At 41.5% G+C, this 25,438-nt stretch overlaps 1 protein-coding gene across 9 annotated transcripts in view; it reads left to right on the top strand.

The window, feature by feature from the left end:
- Window positions 1-25,438, top strand: part of sema4d (sema domain, immunoglobulin domain (Ig), transmembrane domain (TM) and short cytoplasmic domain, (semaphorin) 4D) — a 58,274-nt gene that overhangs the window by 20,480 nt on the left and 12,356 nt on the right. For 7 of the 9 annotated variants that reach the window (XM_047373050.1, XM_047373045.1, XM_047373047.1 and 4 more), the window contains 7 exons: window positions 19,578-19,711; window positions 20,643-20,788; window positions 20,863-20,925; window positions 21,035-21,133; window positions 21,238-21,331; window positions 21,463-21,579; window positions 24,366-24,517. In XM_047373050.1, coding sequence (XP_047229006.1) covers window positions 19,578-19,711; window positions 20,643-20,788; window positions 20,863-20,925; window positions 21,035-21,133; window positions 21,238-21,331; window positions 21,463-21,579; window positions 24,366-24,517 — 805 coding nt within the window. Of the gene's footprint in view, window positions 1-180; window positions 239-19,577; window positions 19,712-20,642; window positions 20,789-20,862; window positions 20,926-21,034; window positions 21,134-21,237; window positions 21,332-21,462; window positions 21,580-24,365; window positions 24,518-25,438 lie in introns of all 9 variants that reach the window. The other 2 variants (XM_047373051.1, XM_047373052.1) reach the window with 1 other exon arrangement.

Below are 25,438 nucleotides of genomic sequence, written 5' to 3'. Positions count from 1 at the left end.
CGGATGGTTAAATTGGACATATTCTGGTGTTGTTTTGATGTATATTGTGTTCATCTGTTTGAACCATGTCATGACAAACTAACCAAAGACATCCAACCTTCTTCCCCTTCTAGGCACATTCACAGTGACACATCATATAACTGTCTTGTCTGATCTGTGTGTCTTCTCCCCCCTCCCTAGCCTGAGGATATTATAATTGTCTCCAGAGGAAGAGCGTCGCATCTTTTAGGAGCCACAGGTCAGAAACTCTACTCCTCTCCCTCCTCCCTTCCTCACTCCCTGTTTGCTGTGCAGACCGATACCGAACTGCTTCGAAGCCTGCAAAAGAAGTGTTGCATGCTTATCCGACCCCCACCTGTACCTGTCTTGAGGTTTTGCTTGTTTCCTTTTATCCTTACCCTTTCCTGCATGACCTGGGCAATCCAGCTGGGATTTGATTTTTTCACCAATCACTCCTGAAGCTACTCATTCTTGCTCTTGGTATTTTCTCCTGTTAAACTTGTTTGTTTGTTTCCTCTAAAGGGCACATAATTACTGTGTACCTGATGATATTTTCAGTGAAGGGCATGCGAGGCTGCCTTGCAGTGGGGTTTTGGACAGCAAACTTTGCTCTTTGGCTTTGCTTTTACTTTGCTGAGCGGCTTCCCTAAACAACGATTATGCAGTCATAGCCTTGCAAGTGTAACTGTAGAGCTCTAAAGCTTTTCTCCAAATGCTAAGTGCTATGCATATGGCTGCAGTAAGAAAAATAATGTGTTGGTCCTGTAACAAATAACTGTTAAGGTACTTACTTTGTTGGCTTAAGCTTGAGAGCATATTATGAAATTGCTATATCAAAATGTTAACGTGATGGCATGTTATTCATCATCAGGGTAACTTTACACTAAGCAACCCGGTTGTTGGAGACAAGATAAATGTAAATTAAAACGACTAAGTGCACAGTCTGCCATAGGTGTGGTTTTTCGTTTTCAGATAAACAAGGAAACAGTTACAACATGATGTAGAAAACAGTAGTCCTTTCATTGTGTTAAACAATCAATACAGGATGTCGCTCAGCCACATTTGATCATGAAAGGAGATTTCAAACACCTGTTAAATGCTTTTCTGTATTGGAATGATACAAGGTGCAACAGGATGCATATTCCATGCAAAGACTTTGCTTAGCTTTTAAACTGTTCACTGAAACTTCAAGCAATCAATCATTTATGTGTCTTAAAAGGGTTTCTTCTGTGTTGTTAGAAGCGGGCTCACATACAGGTCCTTCTCAAAATATTAGCATATTGTGATAAAGTTCATTATTTTCCATAATGTCATGATGAAAATTTAACATTCATATATTTTAGATTCATTGCACACTAACTGAAATATTTCAGGTCTTTTATTGTCTTAATATGGATGATTGTCTCATACAGCTCATGAAAACCCAAAATTCCTATCTCACAAAATTAGCATATTTCATCCGACCAATAAAAGAAAAGTGTTTTTAATACAAAAAACGTCAACCTTCAAATAATCATGTACAGTTATGCACTCAATACTTGGTCGGGAATCCTTTTGCAGAAATGACTGCTTCAATGCGGCGTGGCATGGAGGCAATCAGCCTGTGGCACTGCTGAGGTCTTCTGGAGGCCCAGGATGCTTCGATAGCGGCCTTTAGCTCATCCAGAGTGTTGGGTCTTGAGTCTCTCAACGTTCTCTTCACAATATCCCACAGATTCTCTATGGGGTTCAGGTCAGGAGAGTTGGCAGGCCAATTGAGCACAGTGATACCATGGTCAGTAAACCATTTACCAGTGGTTTTGGCACTGTGAGCAGGTGCCAGGTCGTGCTGAAAAATGAAATCTTCATCTCCATAAAGCTTTTCAGCAGATGGAAGCATGAAGTGCTCCAAAATCTCCTGATAGCTAGCTGCATTGACCCTGCCCTTGATAAAACACAGTGGACCAACACCAGCAGCTGACACGGCACCCCAGACCATCACTGACTGTGGGTACTTGACACTGGACTTCTGGCATTTGGGCATTTCCTTCTCCCCAGTCTTCCTCCAGACTCTGGCACCTTGATTTCCGAATGACATGCAGAATTTGCTTTCATCCTTAAAAAGTACTTTGGACCACTGAGCAACAGTCCAGTCCTGCTTCTCTGTAGCCCAGGTCTGGGGAATGCGGCACCTGTAGCCCATTTCCTGCACACGCCTGTGCACGGTGGCTCTGGATGTTTCTACTCCAGACTCAGTCCACTGCTTCTGCAGGTCCCCCAAGGTCTGGAATTGGCCCTTCTCCACAATCTTCCTCAGGGTCCGGTCACCTCTTCTCGTTGTGCAGCGTTTTCTGCCACACTTTTTCCTTCCCACAGATTTCCCACTGAGGTGCCTTGATACAGCACTCTGGGAACAGCCTATTCGTTGAGAAATGTATTTCTGTGTCTTACCCTCTTGCTTGAGGGTGTCAATAGTGGCCTTCTGGACAGCAGTCAGGTCGGCAGTCTTACCCATGATTGGGGTTTTGAGTGATGAACCAGGCTGGGAGTTTTAAAGGCCTCAGGAATCTTTTGCAGGTGTTTAGAGTTAACTCGTTGATTCAGATGATTAGGTTCATAGCTCGTTTAGAGACCCTTTTAATGATATGCTAATTTTGTGAGATAGGAATTTTGGGTTTTCATGAGCTGTATGCCAAAATCATCCGTATTAAGACAATAAAGACCTGAAATATTTCAGTTAGTGTGCAATGAATCTAAAATATATGAATGTTAAATTTTCATCATGACATTATGGAAAATAATGAACTTTATCACAATATGCTAATATTTTGAGAAGGACCTGTATATGAAGCTTTCATCCTTCACTTAGTATTCTTTAATGTAAAGCACCTTGAATATCAGGGTTGTCAGTACATCTATACTTCCAGATTGATAATAATATTTAGTATTGATTTAGATACTCATTGGTGTTGAGGCCTGCCTTGCAATTCTTGTTCATTCCAATTGTTCAAGTTCCTGCAGTCTCGGGTCCATTCAGTGTTACTTTAATTATTTTTAATAGAAATCAGATGTTATAGAAGCTTGGATTATGTAAGATGGCTGTAGCTTTGAGCAGGAATGATCTCTTCCAGCAGTCTGTGTTCCAGCAGACCAGAAGAAACCTCTGACTGAAGATGCACTGTTGAGCTAGTGTGATATTAGGAGATGCTCAGGGTTGTCTGTTTTCACTTAATGAAATATCCTTCTTTGCAAAATGAGCTTTAACAGATCCAGAGGAGCTCCAGAACAAAACCAGCCTTCTTTATCAACTTGTTCAGTTACAATGATTTTTTTATAGGCTCTACCTCGGCCGACTCCACTCTATTCAGCCCGTTTTGTGATCAGTTTACATTACTGGCTTTCTTGATACCTGCTCATCAGCAGGTCCCATTAGGGCTGAGCAGGGCTGAATGGGGTGCTCAGCTGAGTGTCAGCGGCAGGAGAAGGTGTTTGCTGAGGTAGAGGAGAGAATATATTATGTGAAGACAGACTTCAGATGCTGCTCAAAGTAGAATCGCTAGAAAGAAGTATTATTTTATGCACAGAACAAACAGGGGAGTTCACTAAAGAGAGTACTGAACTGGACCCACTAAATGATGGTTTTCTTATTGTATTTTTAGATTACTATTTAGTCCCACTCCAGACACACTCATCACTGTTAGCTTTTAGCTGAGCGCAAATACTGGCTGTCTTTAACTCAAACCAGCTTAATGTCATTTTCTTGTTATCCTACATCTTGACCTCACTTCAGAACCATATAGCTTATAAGAGAGAACACTATTTATTACTCCTCCCTGGTTGTCTACATGCTATTGGTAAGATAATCACACTCTTTTGCATGATTTGTCCTCAGTTTCTGTTGAAAAGAAATGAGCCATAAAAGCCTTTAATGATGTAACACAGCTGAGCTTCTGAAGATCATAAGATGCAGAAAGCAGACCATCTTGCTTTTAAAAATATGAAACTGTGAGCATTCCTTTCCTAAAGACATTTTAACAGTTAATCAATAATTCTACAAATAATTAATAAAAACTAATAGCCATATTTTGCTGTCTTTGGTCTGATACTTTCAGGAAAAGTAATGTGATACCAAAGACACAAACCTTTCACCGAAAATTACAAAATAAAGCTTGACTCACAACCGTCCAGGAACTTATGCAGTAATATGACAGTGAAAATATTTTGAGAATGAATTTCTTTCCTTCTACAACTTTTTTTTCCTCGGGCGTTTGTTTTCCTCTGCAGTTCCTTGTAGTATCTGCTTTGATGATTTGTTTCAACCCACTTTTTATTGCATTAGTTTAAGTTTAACCAGTTTGGCTGTAAGTGATATGAAGCTGGGCGGAGACGGACTTCAGGTTTCATGAACAAAATCGTAAAATTGAATTGGTGTGGGTTTTTTAAAATTTTTTTATTGTAAATGCTGATTGTTTTAAAACGGGGCAGGTTATTTTATTTTAATTTGTTCATGTTTTTTTTTTCTTTTTCCATTTTTCAGTGTTTCTTTTTCAACTTGGAAAAATGTAACAGTTCCTTTGTGTTTGTCACAACTGTGGACCTGTAGGCTTCTCCTTATGCGCCACTATAGATCAGGTTCCCATCCATCATATGTACAAATCTACTCCACAGTGTTGGCCATTTTCCAAAATGGCTGCCTATTTTTGTCTGCACAGCTTGTAAAACTGTATTCTATGTCATGCCCATTATTTTATTGATCAAATCTGGGGGATTTTCCTAACTGTTTAATTGTTTGCCACATTTTGAAATGATCAAAAGAAGCTGTGAAGCTGCATGTCTTTGGGTGGCTGGCTACAGCGCCCCCTATGTTTGTATCTGTGCCTAGCCACAGCTGTCCATGTAGGAAAGATGCCCTGAAAGCAGAAAAGGAAGCATACCCATCTAGTCATTAAACTGTGCCAATCAAAATGAAAAGTTTATGAAGCAGGAGCACTACAAATTTTAATCATTGCCCTCAAAAACAACAAGTGAACTATTGAGGAAAGAGGAAGCAGGTTGTCTGGTTTTTCTTTCAAGGTAATGCATTCAATGTGCCTACTTCTTATCAAACTAGAAGAGCAGTTTATGATTAATGGACTTTTGCAAATTGCCCCAATAAAGGGGATGTTTTTCTTGTCTATAGCACAAAGTTGATGAAAGACTGGTTAGTCCACATGAAATGTCCACAAATTGTCCCAATTAACTTAATTTGTTTTGCCTAATAGTGCTTAATATATCAATATATATATATATAAGCATGCCTTTTTTTATCAGTTAGCTAAAAGTTTAGACTTTTTCTACTTTCCCTCGAAATGAATGAACGGCCTTCTAAGGAATGCATTGTTAATCTCCCTTTATAACAATAAACTGTACTCACTGTGTTGTGCAGGAAAATAATGCTTGACCCAGATCTGTTTGCCAGACCACAAGAAACTACCCTGATAGGTGTTTAAAGTTTTAGGCTTTGTGTTGTTTATCCCTCTTCGGCGTGAAGGGAAGAAACGGGGAAATTAGTGTGTTGTGTGCTCGATTGCCAAGTTCAGGAGGACATGCTGTTAGTGTTGAGGCAGCCTGTGGGTGATGGGGTGAGTTTCCACACAGCTCACTAAAGGAGGTTTGTGTCTCTGCCGGCCAAAATTACCACCATGAAATCAGCGCCTGGAGGAGAGAAAGGAGTCCTGTTGAAAAGCAGAAAGGGTAGGGAAAAATATAGCAGGGTTGAAGGAATGGTTACAGATTCATTAAAGGCTCCTGGACTGGTGGGAAAACATTGTGACTGTCATACAAAGACCAGTTTTATTTATGTGTTTTAACTAATGAGCCAAAAAAAAGCATCAACCCCATTTTAGATGTTTTACATGTGATATTCAATTTAAAATCCAGATATAAAATGCCTTCAAAAAGTAATAACTGCTCTGGAACTTAGTTACAAAAACTTAACAGCCAATACATTTCAATAACCACCACAAAGTAGTGCATCAGTATGAAGTGGAGGGAAAAACATACTGTGAAATATACGGAGTTTACAGTGAGGTGTGCATTTGTATTCACCCTCATTTAATCTGTGTTGTCACTATGATTATGAATATATTATTTATTTTAATATTTTATCAAATAATATTTCGGTCTGTTAAGGGTTGTCCTGTGAATACCAGCCCAGTAAGGCGATGGTATTAGGACAAAATCGAAAAGGGTGAGTCAAGCTCTGACATTATTGAACAGCAAAACTCTGCACACACACAGAATGAATTCACACAATTTCTTAAAATACAAGAATTTATTAACAAAAATAAGTCAACTCAAAGTCAAACATATGTCAAACTCTTTACTACGCTAAAACAATCCGACTAAACTACCAAGCAGAATGAAAGAATAGGGAAGACTAATGGGCTATGTACAATATAAACAAGTGGATTAAAGATGGTTGAAACCATGACCAAATGAGTGATGCAACATTACCATGCAATGTTATTTATGTTTGTGAACCAAGGATTATCTTGAAGAACCTGGAAGTGAAATTAAGTTAGTCTTGGATCTAACTTAGACAATAATCAGGATACCTTTAGACAACCCTTCACAATGCAAGATCAGATAAAATATTATTTTAATAAAATAATGTTTTAGGAATGATCTGCTGAATAAAACCAACCTTCTGGATGACCATTTCTCAACCGTGTCTCATTAGCTGCCTTTATTTATTAAAATAATATTTAAAGAAATATTATTAAGGAAATGGTAAAATATTTAAGGATATATTTTGAAAAAGAGCCAAATCTTTTTGGAGAAATGGGGCTTAATGGTGTTTAGTATTCAAGTTTAGTAAAATAATGTTAGGGAAATATTATTTACTGGATTTAAAACTAACAACCTTTCTGGGTAGATGTTTTTTAGTACCAAGCATGTGTTCTTAGCTGTTAGCAGTTAAAGCTAACAAAAGAAGCTGATAGCTTAGCACCAGAATCAAACACACACCTTTTAAAATACCGTTAATAAAAGGGATAAAATGCATAAACGCGCATGGTGCGTTATGATCAATCTTCTGTGTTTAAAATCACCCTTCGTTTAAGAGACATGAACACTTTTCTGCAGGCACTGTATGCTACTTTGTGGAAGATGAAGCCACCTGCAGATGGCCGCTGTTTTTTACTGTGACTACCATTGCCCGGCTTGGGACCTCAATACCTTCAGCTGGGCTCCCGCAGCTTCTGAAAATAGTCCGACATTATATGCTCCAAGGCCAGTCCGGCATCTCAGTAGCCTTAAGGAAAAGGAATAAATTTAAAGAGCCATGACTTTTTGGTGGTGACTTTGATTTATTCCCTGACTTTATTTTGTGTTGCCAAAACCCAAATGTGTGTCGCTTTTCAGCCTTATTATAGTAACAATGCTTGTTTCTGTAACTTTGTATTGTATGTTTTGGTGTTATGCATGTATTATTGGGCATATCAGTGTTTATGGTTATAGATATGAGCCACAACTAGCTGTTTTCAGGGAATGCTTTACACTGATGACTGAAAAAAACATGTGTGGAATCAAATTACAGAAAAACTATTTCCATATTTGAGACGTTTCTTCTTTTAGAGTATTTCCTAAACCTGTCTCAGCAGATGTTAGTAGTAAACTTTCCCCACTTTTTCCTCCTTTAATTAAAAGAGAGAGAGCCTGGTGATTATTTTTTTTATACTGGACTACAGAGCCATATTCAGTGCTTCGACGGGCAACACCACACAGTAATCTTCTAGTTAGCTAACTTCACTCGCCTTTATGTTTATAGGGACGTTTTTCAGATCCTCCAGAGCCATGTGACTCAGTAAAGGGTGTGTTGTTTTTAAAAACTTCACCATCGGCAGACTAAATATACTCTTTACTGGAGCTGACCCTTTATTTGCCTTTGCTGTGGCCACTTAAGGTCGACATGCTTGCTCAGCAGGGGCCTACGACTAGTAATTATATAGGAGGGTTTCCTTTTTTTTTTTTTTTTTTTTTTATCCCATGTACTCATCTCTTTTTGCTAAGTTTAGGTAAGCCATCACAACAGTCCAGATGGTTAGAGTTAGGTACAGCTGGTAAAACTCTAAGTCTAACTTCAAACCCAATTTGATTCCAAACTGTTTTGCATCACATATGATGCCTTTTAATAAGATGAGTTGCATTAGTAAATGTGAGCCAGTGTCTTTGTAGCGCTTGACGGTTTTTGCGACTGCACTTGGGGACAATTTCAAAGTTTTCCCAATTGTTCGGACTGACTGACCTTCATTTCTTAAAGTAATGATGGCCACTCGTTTTTCTTTACTTAGCTGCTTTTTTCTTGCCATAATAGAAATTCTAACAGTCTATTCAGTAGGACTATCAGCTGTGTACTGTATCCACCTCCTGCACAACACAACTGATGGTCCCAACCCCATTTATAAGGCTTGAAATCCCACTTATTAAACCTGACAGGGCACACCTTTGAAGTGAAAACCATTTCGGGTGACTACCTCTTGAAGCTCATCAACAGAATGCCAAGAGTGTGTGGAGCAGTAATCAAAGCAAAAGGTGGCTACTTTGAGGAACCTAGAATATAAGACATATTTTCAGTTGTTTCACACCTTTTTGTTCAGTATATAATTCCACGTGTTAATTCATAGTTTTGATGCCAATTCATCATGGGAATGACATATACAAGTCCTGCACAGTGGTCAGAGGGATTTTAAGCCATTCTTCTTGCAGGATAGTGGCCAGGTCACTACGTGATACTGGTGGAGGAAAACGTTTCCTGACTCGCTCCTCCAAAACACCCCAAAGTGGCTCAATAATATTTAGATCTGGTGACTGTGCAGGTCATGGGAGATGTTCAACTTCACTTTCATGTTCATCAAACCAATCTTTCACCAGTCTTGCTGTGTGTATTGGTGCATTGTCATCCTGATACACGGCACCGCCTTCAGGATACAATGTTTGAACCATTGGATGCACATGGTCCTCAAGAATGGTTCGGTAGTCCTTGGCAGTGACGCGCCCATCTAGCACAAGTATTGGGTCAAGGGAATGCCATGAAATGGCAGCCCAAACCATCACTGATCCACCCCCATGCTTCACTCTGGGCATGCAACAGTCTGGGTGGTATGCTTCTTTGGGGCTTCTCCACACCGTAACTCTCCCAGATGTGGGGAAAACAGTAAAGGTGGACTCATCAGAGAACAATACATGTTTCACATTGTCCACAGCCCAAGATTTGTGCTCCTTCCACCATTGAAACTGACGTTTGGCATTGGCATGAGTGACCTAAGGTTTGGCTATAGCAGCCCGGCCGTGTATATTGATCCTGTGGAGCTCCCGACATTTAATTCTGCTGTGATTTGGGTAGCCGTGGTTTTATGTTTTTTGGATACAATCCGGGTTAGCACCCAAACATCCCTTTCAGACAGCTTCCTCTTGCGTCCACAGTTAATCCTGTTGGATGTGGTTCGTCCTTCTTGGTGGTATGCTGACATTACCCTGGATACCGTGGCTCTTTATACATCACAAAGACTTGCTGTCATGGTCACAGATGCACCAGCAAGACGTGCACCAACAATTTGTCCTCTTTTGAACTCTGGTATGTCACCCATAATGTTGTGTGCATTTCAATATTTTGAGCAAAACTGTGCTCTTACCCTGCTAATTGAACCTTCACACTCTGCTCTTACTGATGCAATGTGCAATCAATGAAGACTGGCTACCAGGCTGGTCCAATTTAGCCATGAAACCTCCCACACTAAAATGACAGGTGTTTCAGTTTCATTGTCCAACACCTGTGGGTGTGTGTGTATGTGTGGATGTATGAATGTGTGGATGTATGAATGTGTGGATGTATGGATGGATGGATGGATGGAATTGGTATCTACTGTGTTTGGAATCGATCCAGCAGGCTTAAGATATTATTTGCATGCAGTGTTTAAATTCCTGACACATGGAACAAAATAGCTAGCAAATGTTGCACTCCTAACAGTCTTTTGCAATATTAATATTACACCCAGTGATATTGTGGTGATAAAAAATTTGTCCTATATTGTGCGGCATATTTTTATAGATTCATTCATGAGGAATGTGGCATGCATTTGTATCCAGCCCCCTTTACTCTAATGCATTTAAATAAAATCCAGCACAATCAATTGTTTTCAGAAGTCACTTAATCAGTAAATAAGAGCCAATCAGTTTGTAATTTAATCCCAGTATAAATCCAGCTGCTCTGTAAAGGCCTCAGATGTTTGTTGGAGAACATCGGTGAGCAAACGGCATCATGAATGGGTTAGATGTTCGTTCGTTCGTCGTCTTCCGCTTATCCAGGACCGGGTCGCGGGGGCAGCAGACTCAGCAGAGACGCCCAGACGTCCCTCTCTCCAGACACCTCCTCCAGCTCCTCCAGGGGGAGCCCAAGGCGTTCCCAGGCCAGCCGAGAGTTAGATGTGTTAGGGATAAAAATGCGGACAAGTTGAAAGCAGTGTTTGATTAGATGACACATTTTCAAAGTCATAAAATTTCCCTTTTTTTTAAATTTGCCAAAAACCACTTAGACACAACAAACATGGAGGAAGCTGCTCTGGTAAGATCCCCATCCACAGGTGGGGCAGACAACTAACACTGCACATCAATCTGAACACACTATCCCACTGGTGGTGGTGGTGGTGGTTGCAGCATCATGGTGTGGGAATGCTCTTCATTAGGTAAAGTAGATGTTTAAAGTTGATAGGTGGAGCTAAATACAGGACTATTCTGGACAAACACTCTTTAGAAGCTTCAGAAGACTTAAAGCTGGGGAAGAAATTTACCTCTAGCAGGACAGCCACATTAAACATACAGCCAGAGCTACAATGGAATATTTTAGATCAATTCATGTTAATCTGTTATAATGGCCCAGTCAAAGTCCAGACTTACATCCAATTGAAGATTTTGGGCAAGATTTGGAAATTGATTTTTCTTCCAGTTGATGGAGCAATTTTGAATTGAAGAATGGACAAAATTTGCAGTTTGTATTTGTGTAAAACCAGTGTCCAAAATACTTGCAACTATAATTGCAGCAAAAATAGGGCTCTACAAAGTATCTATTCCAGTGGGCCGATAACTATGCATTTTTTTCACACATACTGTATGTCCGCAGCGTTACGAAAGCAAATGTGTATCATGTTTGTTTACTTAAAATGTGCTCAACTTTGTCAGCCAGTGACATAAACTTCCAATAAAAGACATTAAAGTTTGTAGCTGTGATCTCTTACCAGTTCCCATTAAAAGTATCATTTACCTGTTTTTTTTTTGTTTTTTTTTGTTTTTTTTACAGGGGTCAACTCAAAAATAAAACTTATTGTTGAAGGTGCTGATGCTTTGATTTGTTTTATTTATTCATTTTATTTAATCAAAACTGGAAAGGATGGAACAAGTAAGAGTCACAACTATGAAATGGAGGTGTGAAGGTTAGCTGACACCTGGGACTATTTTAGGATGGGATCTTGGTCCTGGTCAAATCCCGTAAGAAGGATCCGATGCCCACAGTTGGCATCATCATATGCACATGCAAGCGAGCTCGGATCTCTGCCACATCTGTAGCCAAACTCCATTAATCTGTAAATGGCACTGGAACAGACATCTGTCTCCATCACATTTCATCGTTTTTGATCCCTGTATTTTATTTCAAGTGAAGGATCCCTTACTTACATAGTCTGTGGTACAGGCCTGCCTCCAACATGACACTAGCTTGGAAAAATACTACAAAGAACAAGGGTAAAAACACTACAGTATCATATATCTGGTGACTTGCATAAAAAATCAGTATCTTTCCTGCCAGCAGCTGATACAGAGCTTAGTTCTCTATATGTTAAAGTTCACAGTGTGGTGTGGTCGTGATAATGAAGAAGAGAGAAGAGTAAGGGAAATGTGAGTTATCACAACCAGTATAGTCAATACTTTACAATAATATTGCAGTTTCATGGTTTCCTTTAATCATGCAGCCCTAGTTAATATATTAAGACATTGTTTGTAGCTTGATTGCTGACTGAAGTATTTTTGAGGTACAAACCAACACCACATATACTTTTCAATTATTAAAGAGATGGAAAATAATCACCATCATATGACAATTGCTTTTCTTTTATTACCTATATAATTGTTCTATTTTGGAAAACCTTCAGCAACTCAAGCAGTTGGGCTTATGATCATTGACACAGCTAGGTGGGAGGTGTACAGATGTCCGTGTCGATACATGCCAGTCATTATCAAAAGCAAAGTGTGGTGTCTTGCTGTGGAATGATTTTCATTCTTCCACTTAATGTTGCAAGTATGAAGAGCTTAACTGAAAGACAAACAGTTTGAGAGCAGTATACAGGTCCTTCTCAAAATATTAGCATATTGTGATAAAGTTCATTATTTTCCATAATGTCATGATAAAAATGTAACATTCATATATTTTAGATTCATTGCACACTAACGGAAATATTTCAGGTCTTTATTGTCTTAATACGGATGATTTTGGCATACAGCTCATGAAAACCCAAAATTCCTATCTCACAAAATTAGCATATCATTAAAAGGGTCTCTAAACGAGCTATGAACCTAATCATTTGAATCAACGAGTTAACTCTAAACACCTGCAAAAGATTCCTGAGGCCTTTAAAACTCCCAGCCTGGTTCATCACTCAAAACCCCAATCATGGGTAAGACTGCCGACCTGACTGCTGTCCAGAAGGCCACTATTGACACCCTCAAGCAAGAGGGTAAGACACAGAAAGACATTTCTGAACGAATAGGCTGTTCCCAGAGTGCTGTATCAAGGCACCTCTGTGGGAAGGAAAACGTGTGGCAGAAAACGCTGCACAACGAGAAGAGGTGACCGGACCCTGAGGAAGATTGTGGAGAAGGGCCGATTCCAGACCTTGGGGGACCTGCGGAAGCAGTGGACTGAGTCTGGAGTAGAAACATCCAGAGCCACCGTGCACAGGCGTGTGCAGGAAATGGGCTACAGGTGCCACATTCCCCAGGTCAAGCCACTTTTGAACCAGAAACAGCGGCAGAAGCGCCTGACCTGGGCTACAGAGAAGCAGCACTGGACTGTTGCTCAGTGGTCCAAAGTACTTTTTTCGGATGAAAGCAAATTCTGCATGTCATTCGGAAATCAAGGTGCCAGAGTCTGGAGGAAGACTGGGGAGAAGGAAATGCCAAAATGCCAGAAGTCCAGTGTCAAGTACCCACAGTCAGTGATGGTCCGGGGTGCCGTGTCAGCTGCTGGTGTTGGTCCACGGTGTTTTATCAAGGGCAGGGTCAATGCAGCTAGCTATCAGGAGATTTTGGAGCACTTCATGCTTCCATCTGCTGAAAAGCTTTATGGAGATGAAGATTTCATTTTTCAGCATGACCTGGCACCTGCTCACAGTGCCAAAACCACTGGTAAATGGTTTACTGACCATGGTATCACTGTGCTCAATTGGCCTGCCAACTCTCCTGACCTGAACCCCATAGAGAATCTGTGGGATATTGTGAAGAGAACGTTGAGAAACTCAAGACCCAACACTCTGGATGAGCTAAAGGCCGCTATTGAAGCATCCTGGGCCTCCATAAGACCTCAGCAGTGCCACAGGCTGATTGCCTCCATGCCACGCCACATTGAAGCAGTCATTTCTGCAATAGGATTCCCGACCAAACATTGAGTGCATAACTGTCCATGGTTATTTGAAGGTTAACGTTTTTTGTATTAAAAACACTTTTCTTTTATTGGTCGGATGAAATTTGCTAATTTTGTGAGATAGGAATTTTGGGTTTTCATGAGCTGTATGCCAAAATTATCTGTATTAAGACAATAAAAGACCTGAAATATTTCAGTTAGTGTGCAATGAATCTAAAATATATGAATGTTAAATTTTCATCATGACATTATGGAAAATAATGAACTTTATCACAATATGCTAATATTTTGAGAAGGACCTGTAGTATATCAAGAAGAGTGCCAAGCGAGACATTCTTTCCAGTAAATACAAACTACTTCTAGCAGATTTCCTGTTCCAGTATCTGTGTGTGGTATTATATAATGAGAGGGAGCCAATGAAGTTTCTTGGCCTGCAGCAGCTGAAGGAAGAAGAGCATCTCTGTGTATTGAGGCTGATGATCGGGGGAGTAGCTGGAACAGACAAGCTTGGAAATGTTGGCAGGAGCTGAATGTCCAACTTCCTCAAATCCAGCCTCTATTCTGCTGTGGATCCTCTCTTTGCTCTCTGCTGACAGGATGTGGAGCTTCTTGTCAGTGCACTCTGCAATAAAGGCAGATGGGTTGAGTTTGCCATGGGGCACTTAATAACAAGTGGGTCTGGCTTTTCATGATGGAACTGGATGGGAGCCAGTTGAATCTAAATTGATCACAAGCCAGGATAAAGATGAAAGTTTGCTTCAAAGCTATTAAACGGAACAGGAAGTGGTTTGATTATTTTTTAACTTGACAAATGACAGAGCATGCAGCAATGTGGTTTTTACTCCCCTGCTGAAGGCTTGATTGAGGCTGTCTACATCTGAGCTTTTTTTCCCCTTAGATGATCTGCTGCATTCTTGACAAAAAGCGTTTGCTATGAGAATCTGGTGCCTCCTCTGTGTCATGTTCTACTTCGGACAAAAGAGTAGATAGACCTAACTTCAGTGCTGATTTGAATAGAAAAATATCATTCTCCATTACTGGCTGAATTTTAATTAGTAAAGCTAACAGTCGTCATTCTTCACTGGTATTTAAAACATTTATCATCAGTAGGAAAAAATAAGATGGACCTAACACATCTTCAGTACTTTGTTCCAACAGTTTACAGTGCCTGTAAGTATTATAGACCAACACAGCAGTTTAAAGTAGTTTATTTTAGCAAGTAAAAATCTGAACAGTGTGGTTTACATTTCTATTCACTCCCCCTAGGTTAATACTTTGTAGAACCAACCTTTGCTGCAGTTACAGCTACAGGTCTTTTGTGGTATGTCTCTCCCAGCTTTGCACATCTAGAAACTAAAATTTTTGACCATTCTTCTTTTGTTTGCAAGTATTTGCTACGGATTTGCAGTTTGATTTAGATCTGGACTCTGGGCCATTGTAACAGATAACCATGCTTTAATCCAAACGATTCCATTCCAGCTCTGGCTGTGTGTGCACTGTCATTGTCCTTCTAAAAGGTGAACCTCCACCCACATATCTGGCCCTTTGCAGCCTCTAACAGGCACAGCTACTGCTGTCTTATAGTACTGCTCTGTATTTCGCTCTATTCATCTTTTTTTTTTTTTTTTTTTTATCAATTCTGACTTGCTCCCCTGTCGTTGCAGCAGGAAATCAACCCTAGTGCATGATGCTGCCACCACCGTGTTTCACTGTAGGGAGGATTTCAAGTTGACTGTGGTATTTGCTTTTTGATTGTGTTCGTAATTTTTTAAGACCCAAAAAGGGGAGCAGTAACTTAGAGTTCTGTTTTTTGATTCCAAGCCAATGGCTCTAGTCAAGGCCAGTAATGGCACTGATGTAAAACCAACAGTACGATCAAATCAGCCAGAAAAAAAAAATGGCCAAGACTCAACCACTTAGATAAGCTCAAGTTTCTTTTTTTCTGTTGTCGTTGGACAGCCTGCCAGTGTCTGCAGCCAGCTAACAGCACAGTGCTGGGAACTTCAAGGCCCCAAACAGGTGTCTGCTCTCTGCCCAGTCAGCAGAGCTGAGATGGGAACACAAAGGCCTCAAAGAGACCTGCCAGCATGGTTACAGTCTTAAATATCCCAGGCCAGTACGGGCACTCCTACATTTCTCAGCCGCATTGGATCATGACTGCGTGCTCTTTCTACTACTGTAACACTGAGTCTCAAAGGGTTCCGAAGCCTGGTGTTTTTTTACAAATGTGGGGGGTGAGAATGGCAGGAATGATGGAGGCCATCAGGAGGTAACAAATAGATGGTTGAGTCTAGTGGGAAACCGTTCTTTATGGAATGCGCCCTGAGGGGATTTTTTTTTTTGAGGGACAAAAACAGAAATGTTGCCCGCCTGGGGTCTTCGTCATGGATTCTGTATTATGTCACGTCTTCAGTGTTTCTACTGTGATCATCGGAGAATTTCATCCTGCCTCCAGATCTCATGGGCTTGTGTGATATTCAAAAAGAGCAGCTTGCCCCAGGGGCCATGCTCATGGCTAAGCTGCCCTGGCATTTAGGCTGGCAAGGCTGCAAAAGAACTGGAGGAGAGGGAGAGGTAAAACCTTTCTCTGTATTCATTGTCTACTACTCCTCAGTGATAATGTGCATGTGAAGCAGGGTGGAATGGAGTCGAGTGGAGGCTCCCCTCATCTTCTGCAAACAATGGATCGTTGTGTAGTTGACCCCCCCGTTAGCAGAATTGAGTCCATGGTTGGGGCTGGAGCTGGGATGGAAATCCAACTTTATTAGATTTTACTGGTGAAATCTCTGAACCCTCTACTGCTGCCCCCCATCCGGTCAGTATAAGGAAAGGTCGTGGGCTCTGGGTCTCATTCTCATTTAGAAATGGATCAATAATCAATTATAATTTCCTGGCTTTGTCCCAGATAGGATTGAGCCTGACTGATTATACGTGCTGCTGGGACATATGATACATCTCCCCAATTACAGGGGGACAGTCTACTAACCTACATTTCAGCTGAATGAGCCACGGTAGGGCCACTAGGTCATTTAAAAAGTAGTTAACAATAATTTATCTGTTGTGCCCTTTAATTTATTCAGTAATTTTAAATGGGAAAATGTTTTGACTACAAGTAACCCTGCAAATAAGTTAAAAACCACACAGTGTAAGTGTAAGTGGCATTTGTAGACATCAGAATTGTGACAATCACCTGCCCGAACTGATTTCCATTCCTCCTTTAGAACTACAATATAAAAAATATTGGATCATCATTTAAATGTTATTTTAAGATATGGAAACTATCAATTAACTGCATGGCATAAAAGTTGCTTTTAAAACAGATGATAACAAAGTAACTGTTTTTTTTTTCCTCTCTAGCCTTTCTGCAGTGAGCTGCTTTATACTAACTCGGTTGCCAGTCCATCACAGGGCAACACTCTCACAGGACAAACAGCCATGCACACACACTCTCACTCACATTTGTTTTGTGACTGGTTGGTGTTTAAAACCAGAATAACCTGCTCAGTGCTGGATCGCATTGCTTACCGAGAGCTGAAGTGCGCACAGAGCTTCTAACCTGCCCTCTGCTCATTGTTACGACTATAACCTTCTTTTATAAGACAAAGGATGCACATGGTTCCCTAAAGGCCAACATCCTGTGTTTTTAAATGAGATAGAAACCAGGGTGTGAGGCTGTGGCTTAAACACAGCAGCTCTCATATGACTGGATCAGCAGAAAGGAAGCTTTACAATTGAATTGTCATTTAATCATCCTCCTAGCTAAAGCCTTTTCAGTGTTAACAATAATTGAGTAAAGAAGGTAATCGGTCTCCTGTGAGAGTCACAGTGAATTGAGTTGAGTGTAGCGAAAACCGACCTTTGGGATAAATTTTGCTCTCGCTCTTTCTTGGAATGCCATAAATTTGGCCTCATGCTTTAGAGACAGGATTCAGAACAGATTTGGACATTTATTGTAAAATGGGTACCTGCATAAATGGGACAAATCAGCTTCATCAAGTCTTTATCAACCTCTTCTTCAGGGGAAGGCAGAGGACAAAATCGTCAGTGACTCATCAGTTGACAAAAGGAAAGAGAACCTAGTGTCTGATAATGGTTGATAACCATCAGCAGCTTGGTCACGGCTTCGGTTATTGTCGTCATCATCCCCAGAGGCATGCAGATCCAGTTTTTTACATCCTCAGCAGTTAACAGGTGGAATGTCATTACAGTCAATTACGTTTAACAGAAACTAAGCCTACACATCGAGTAATGTTACAAGAGTTTATTACTGATTGGGTGTCATTTCCTGAAACTTTAGGGTCTGGGGGATCACAAAGAAGAGGGCGAAGGCCTGGGGAGAACCAGGGAACAATGACATGATGGATTTCTGGTGTCCACTGCACCTGGAACTATAAAACATGTAATTTAAAGTTGAAAAAGTTCTGGGAATGTTGATTATGCACATCCGCTCCTTTGTCTTTGTCTCTTTAGCATCCATGGCGGCATCTAGTTGTAGTGCAACCCCAAATCCAAGGTTTCCTTCATTATCTTTTGCCCCTTTAACCAGGGGTCTCAAACTCCAGTTCTTGAGGACCAGCGTTCTACACTTTTTAGACGTGTCCCTAATCTTACACACCTAAATCATCCTCCTCAGTCTGCAGTCAAGTTCTACACAGCCCTGCCTATGACCTCAGCTCGTTTGTTTCTGGTGTGCTGAAGCTGAAACTCATCTAAAGGTTTCAGGACCCCTGCACTGAACCCTGTGTTTTCCTCAAGGTCAAGAAGTAAACAGGCTAATTTTATAATTAAACAAACGTTTCCTATGTTTTCTGACCTTCAGAGGGAAGCAATCATTTAAACAAAGACATACTGTAATATAACTTGGCCAGTTAAATGAAATGGGATTAAGTCTCCAAATTTTCAGAGACACATCTGACAACTTAAACTGTCTCCAGGTCAGTTTTTCCCTTTGCAAATGTGTTCCCTCATTTCATACCCACCTGTTGCCATTTTGTCTCGTCCTTCTAACGCACCTGTAAGCAAATCATTTCATACCCTCGTACTGAAACCATTCTGTAACAGTTTATATTTCTTTGTGGTTGTTCATGAATTATAGGGATAAAAATAGATTATAAATAATATTCATTGACACAAAGATACCCCCTGCTGGTAGATTATTTATAATCCCATAGCCACATTTTTTGGAGCAGAATGACTAGATTGCAAAAAATTACTTAAAATTGTTGGTTTGCAACGTGGGTACGAAATGTCTTGCTTGACAGATTAATGACCAAAAATGACTAAGGTTTGAAAGTAGAGGGGCTGAAATCACCAGGACCCCTTAAATTAGCTCCTCTCGTCTGAGAAACAGCCCAAAAATATATATTTTGCTTATTTTGGTATTTAAAAAGGCAACAAGTCCTCTGAAAACTTGGCTGAGGTGTTTCTGTGGGGAGTATTTTTTTATTAGGTACTTTATCTCCCCACAGCAGACCAAAAATAGACATATTAGGTTGATTAGTCAGTCAGAACTGTGTAGATGCCTCATGAGCCCTGTGCATTGTCCCCTGCAACCCTGAACAGAAGGAACTAAATGTAGAAAATGCCACCAGTGTTTTGAAATGACTTATTGATTGACTCTTGCAGTGCTTCTACGGAGCTTTATTTATCTGCATTTATTTGCCTTCACGCCTCAATTTTTTTTGAGTCACCAACATTCTTTACTGCAAATTTTATTCTAATACACGGCATTCAGCATGCAAGTTTTTTACAGAAAGAGGACGTTTCTGCTCTCCGCTTTAGAGAACTTGATGCTGCTTCCCACAATTGTCAGCCTGCACTGCACGATAACATCACCCCCTTTTAAAGAACTTTAGATCCCTGAGACGGGTGCAGCTGGCACAGATCTTCAGTGTGCTCATTTTAAGTTGATCTTTTTGTGCTCTTGCAGGGGAAACTTCACAGTTCCAAAGCTTTCAGAGTCCAACATGGGATTTGGAGTGCTGGGAGTTTTTCTGGGGCTCCTCCTTGAGGTTTCAACCCACGGACCACACAGTGTTCCCCGAACTTCCTGGAAACGCCAAGGTAAAGCCTCTCCCTGTCAGGATTCTGACTGATTAAAAACAGTAGATTTAGCTGTTGCATAAAATGAGAAAGCGGCAAATTTTAACCTGAAATTGTAAAAAAGATACTGAGAGAATGCTGAAGTGAAAACTGTGTATATATTTTAAGCTTTTACTTGGAGATTTTGAAATATTACAAGCATCCAGTTACTCATTCTTGGCAAAAAAAAAGGAAGTTTTATTTTCTATACAAGCCCTCTCTTTGAGAAGTAGTGCTTGTCACTGAGTCAGTATCTGTGCATAATCTCAAAACAAGAAACAGGAGACAGATATAAAGTTCAGTTGCTCTGCTGGCAGTGCACAAGGAACAGAGCGTTCACACGGTCTTTATATGTCAAACTCTTTCAACTCAGCGTCTCATGTTCACAATAGAACACTTACTTTCACCTGCTGCCTACATTTATCAGGAGAAACAACTCCAGTCTCAAATTAGGTGGACGATTCTCTGAAGAGGAAGTTGTCGTTTCTGGCCACAGAAATAGTTGAAGTAACTCTGTCTCTGTATGAGAACAGCGAGAGCTGCTCATCTTTAAACTCTTCCTACCGTCACCTGCTGAGGGTATTTGCCTTGTTTTTGACCTGCATCTGCAACCTGAAGTCTCTTACCACTGTTACAACCAGAGTATCCATCATGAACAGACATGCATTACGCACAGTAATGCATGTTCTCCATCTTTCCAAAGGAGTTTCATCTTAAATGCCTCTTTTTGAAGGCTTATAGGAGAACAAATGTTTGGGAACATAATGTCCAGGAAATAAAAATGTACTCTTTGTAAAAGTCTAATTTGTTTGTTCTGAACATTTTGCTGAATTGTGGATGATGTTTGGAGAAGAAAGAAGCTGTCAGTGGTTATAACTTCAATCTTGGGGTCACCAAACTTTATTCTCCTCAGATTTGGATCTCTTGGAGTTTTCAGAGCCCGGCATCTTCAACTACTCGACGCTGCTGCTGAGTGAGGAAAGAGATGCTCTGTATGTGGGAGCAAGGGAAGCCATCTTTGAGCTAAACAAGAGAGATGTGACAGTCAGGAACCAAAAGGTAAAAGAATAGAAATAATGCTGCTGTCACAGGAAAGAAAATGCATTTAATGTTTTAAAATTCTTGTTTTCAAGGTTCAGTGGAAAGTTACAGAAAATCCCATGAGGATGTGCACAGTTAAAGGGAAATCAAAAGAGGTTTGCTGGATCATTATGCATTTTCCATTTGTTTTACCTTTGTTTTTTTCCATCTGGATCCCTGATATTCCATTCTAGCTTGGAATACATCTGTTCTGCTCCATTTCAGAGGGACTGCCTGAACTACATTCGAGTGCTCCAAATAGTGGATGATGAGCGGCTTTATGTCTGTGGCACACATGCCTTCCAGCCTCAGTGTGATTACTTGGTAGTTTAATGCTCCATTACCACTTAACTGTGAACACCACACTGCACAAATGGACATGGACCCGCTAATCAGCACCTTAACCGATATGAGCTTGCGTCTTTCAGAATCTGGAGGACTTTTCTATGGAGGGTCAACCTGAGGATGGCAGAGGGAAGTGCTCGTTTGACCCTTCGCAGAGCTTCACTGCTGTCATGGTCGGTGAGTTGAGTCCAGCTTTGGCTCATTTCACAAAGAGCTCTTTTGGTTGAAGGCCCTGCATTAAAAGGGATAATAATCTCAAGTAATCTCTTGTAGAGAGAGAAAAACTCACTTGGCTTTATTCCCATCAGATGGAGATCTGTATTCTGGGACAGCTTACAACTTTTTAGGCAGTGAACCGATTATTTCCAGATACAACCCATCCCATTCCCTGCTCAGGACAGAGTACTCCACGTCATGGCTCAACGGTGAGTTTGGACCATGTTTCACAGGTGTTTTATCCAGCTGAAAAATAATGCAATACTCTGGCCGACTAGGACTCTCCTATGATGTGGTTGGTACCCCCCCACCTTTCTCTCATTTTTACAGAATGTGACAGATTTAATCATTTTCCTGTTTTGTTTGTAAGGAACTGTGCACAAAACATGCAACTAGCAGCTTCTCATTTTGTACTCAGACATAACAACTCCTTTTTATCTGTTAAAATGTCACTGCAACATTTTTTGTCAGGGTGAATAGTGCTGTTCCTGTTATGTCTTTTATAGATATCTGTATCATGCATTTACTTCTGTTCATTTTGATGATTAAGGCTTAGGGCTGATTTTAAAAACCAAATTTGATTTCTGAAAAAAAAATTAAATATTACAAGAGACTAATAAAAGAAAAAAAAGGATTTTTAATACTGTAAATGTATAGTATATGTACTTAATATTTTGGTGTAGGTTAGTGATGGAGGCCATCAGCCTCCGGCATTATTGAGGTGTAAAGGAAGTCCAGTTTGCAGTTGTCTGTAATGAATCTATAGGAGTTTCATTTTGTAAAGTGAACTACTGAAATAATCTAACTTTTCACTGATATTCTAATTTAATGAGATTTATCTTAGTTTATTTGTCTTCTCTCGTATTTTTAACAGTTTTGTAGAAGCGACAATTTTCTATGTGGGAAGGTCCCTCACAAAAGGATATAATAAAAAAAAAAAAAGGTTTTTAAAGTCACAGTGCTGTGGGTTTTTTTTTTTTTTGTACCTGCCCCCTGACTGGGATTATTTTTATTTTTTGTAACCTCTCTGTAAACAGTACCTTCAGCTGAAGGGTACAAATGAGTTTTTATGTCAGCTTATCAGATTTGCTGAAACTGTGAAAAGCTGTCAACTCAAGACTTTATGGATGTGAAAGCCTTTTGCAATCAGGTTGTTGTGGCTTTTTAATTTCTTTATATTCTACCTATTATAGCTTTGTCAGTTGAATTGTCCTCGACTGAGGACATTATCGGGCGGTGGAAGGAGTACTTCGAGGATCTCCTCAATCCTGCCATCACGCATTCCGTGGTGGAAACAGAGGCTGGGGACTTGGGGTTGGACTCTTTCATCACCCAGGCTGAAGTCACCGAGGTGGTTAAAAAGCTCCGCGGTGGCAAGGCTTCGGGGGTGGATGAGATCCGCCCTGAGTACCTCAAGTGTCTGGATGTTGTAGGGCTGTCATGGTTGACACGCCTCTTCAACATTGCGTGGCGGTCGGGGACAGTGCCTCTGGACTGGCAGACTGGGGTGGTGGTCCCCCTTTATAAGAAGGGGGACCGGAGGGTGTGTTCCAACTACAGGGGGATCACACTCCTCAGCCTCCCTGGTAAGGCCTACGCCAGGGTATTGGAGAGGAGAGTCCGGCCGATAGTTGAACCTCGGCTTCAGGAGGAGCAGTGTGGTTTTCGTCCCGGCCGTGGAACACTGGACCAGCTCTATACCCTCTACAGGGTGCTCGAGGGTTCATGGGAGTTTGCCCAACCGGTTCACATGTGTTTTGTGGACCTGGAGAAGGCATTCAACTGTGTCCCTCGTGATGCCCTGTGGGGGGTGCTCCAGGAGTATGGAATCGGGGGCCCTTTATTAGGGGCCATCCGGTCCCTGTACGAGCGGAGCAGGAGTTTGGTCCGCATTGCCGGCACTAAGTCGGACCTGTTCCCAGTGCATGTTGGACTCCGGCAGGGCTGCCTTTTGTCGCCGGTCCTGTTCATAACTTTTATGGACAGGATTTCTAGACGCAGCCAAGGGCCGGAGGGGGTCTGGTTTGGGGACCAGTGGATTTCGTCTCTTCTTTTTGCGGACGACGTGGTCCTGCTGGCCCCCTCTAGCCAAGACCTACAGCATGCGCTGTGGCGGTTCGCAGCCGAGTGTGAAGCGGCTGGGATGAAGATCAGCTCCTCCAAGTCCGAGGCCATGGTACTCGACCGGAAAAGGGTGGCTTGTCCTCTTCAGGTTGGAGGGGAGTTCCTGCCTCAAGTGGAGGAGTTTAAGTATCTCGGGGTCTTGTTCACGGATCGGTGCGGCTGCCACAGTAATGGGGGCGCTGTGCCGGTCCATTGTGGTGAAAAGAGAGCTGAGCCGAAAAGCAAAGCTCTCAATTTACTGGTCGGTCTACGTTCCTACCCTCACCTATGGCCATGAACTTTGGGTCATGACCGAAAGAACGAGATCCCGGATACAAGCGGCTGAAATGAGCCGGGCACTCCCTTAGAGATAGGGTGAGGAGCTCGGCCATCCGGGAGGGGCTCGGAGTAGAGCCGCTGCTCCTCCACATCGAGAGGAGCCAGTTGAGGTGGCTCGGGCATTTATACCGGATGCCTCCTGGACGCCTTCCTCGGGAGGTGTTCCAGGCACGTCCCACCGGGAGGAGGCCCAGGGGACGGCCCAGGACACGCTGGAGGGACTATGTCTCTCGGCTGGCCTGGGAACGCCTCGGGCTCCCCCTGGAGGAGCTGGAGGAGGTGTCTGGAGAGAGGGACGTCTGGGCGTCTCTGCTGAGTCTGCTGCCCCCGCGACCCGGTCCTGGATAAGCGGAAGACGACGAACGAACGAACAGTTGAATTGTACAAAATGATCTACCTTGGTCTCATTATTTTATGTCGCAGAAACCTTTCAACACTTGATAAACTGTTGGTATGAACTCAGTATTAAACAGCTCACTTACTGTACATGAATGAAGAAAAGAATTTCTATGTTAATGGTCAATGTCTTCTTCTGTCCTCTTGCTCATTGCAGAGCCCAGCTTTGTCTTTGCAGACGTAATCAGAGCCGGGAAGCACAAAGGAGACGGAGAGGATGACAAAATCTACTACTTCTTCACTGAGGTGTCGGTGGAGTACGAGTTCTTTGGCAAGCTGCTCATTCCCAGGGTGGCCCGCGTCTGTAAGGTCAGTACACGCTGTGCACCATCTGCTCATCCCTATTTTATTTCTGTCTCCATGTTGTTGTTTGCAGGTTTCCAACCTTCCTCACATTTTTTCTCATTTCCTTCAAATCTTTAGCTATTTGTTTTTGACAGATTTCCAGTCATATACAGGTCCTTCTCAAAATATTAGCATATTGTGATAAAGTTCATTATTTTCCATAATGTCATGATGAAAATTTAACATTCATATATTTTAGATTCATTGCACACTAACTGAAATATTTCAGGTCTTTTATTGTCTTAATACGGATGATTGTGGCATACAGCTCATGAAAACCCAAAATTCCTATCTCACAAAATTAGCATATTTCATCCGACCAATAAAAGAAAAGTGTTTTTAATACAAAAAAGCGTCAACCTTCAAATAATCATGTACAGTTATGCACTCAATACTTGGTCGGGAATCCTTTTGCAGAAATGACTGCTTCAATGCAGCGTGGCATGGAGGCAATCAGCCTGTGGCACTGCTGAGGTCTTATGGAGGCCCAGGATGCTTCGATAGCGGCCTTTAGCTCATCCAGAGTGTTGGGTCTTGAGTCTCTCAACGTTCTCTTCACAATATCCCACAGATTCTCTATGGGGTTCAGGTCAGGAGAGTTGGCAGGCCAATTGAGCACAGTGATACCATGGTCAGTAAACCATTTACAAGTGGTTTTGGCACTGTGAGCAGGTGCCAGGTCGTGCTGAAAAATGAAATCTTCATCTCCATAAAGCTTTTCAGCAGATGGAAGCATGAAGTGATCCAAAATCTCCTGATAGCTAGCTGCATTGACCCTGCCCTTGATAAAACACAGTGGACCAACACCAGCAGCTGACACGGCACCCCAGACCATCACTGACTGTGGGTACTTGACACTGGACTTCTGGTATTTTGGCATTTCCT

This window comes from Girardinichthys multiradiatus, chromosome 8, assembly GCF_021462225.1.
Source record: "Girardinichthys multiradiatus isolate DD_20200921_A chromosome 8, DD_fGirMul_XY1, whole genome shotgun sequence".
NCBI lineage: Eukaryota > Metazoa > Chordata > Actinopteri > Cyprinodontiformes > Goodeidae > Girardinichthys > Girardinichthys multiradiatus.
This window is presented reverse-complemented; position numbering and strand designations above follow the sequence as displayed.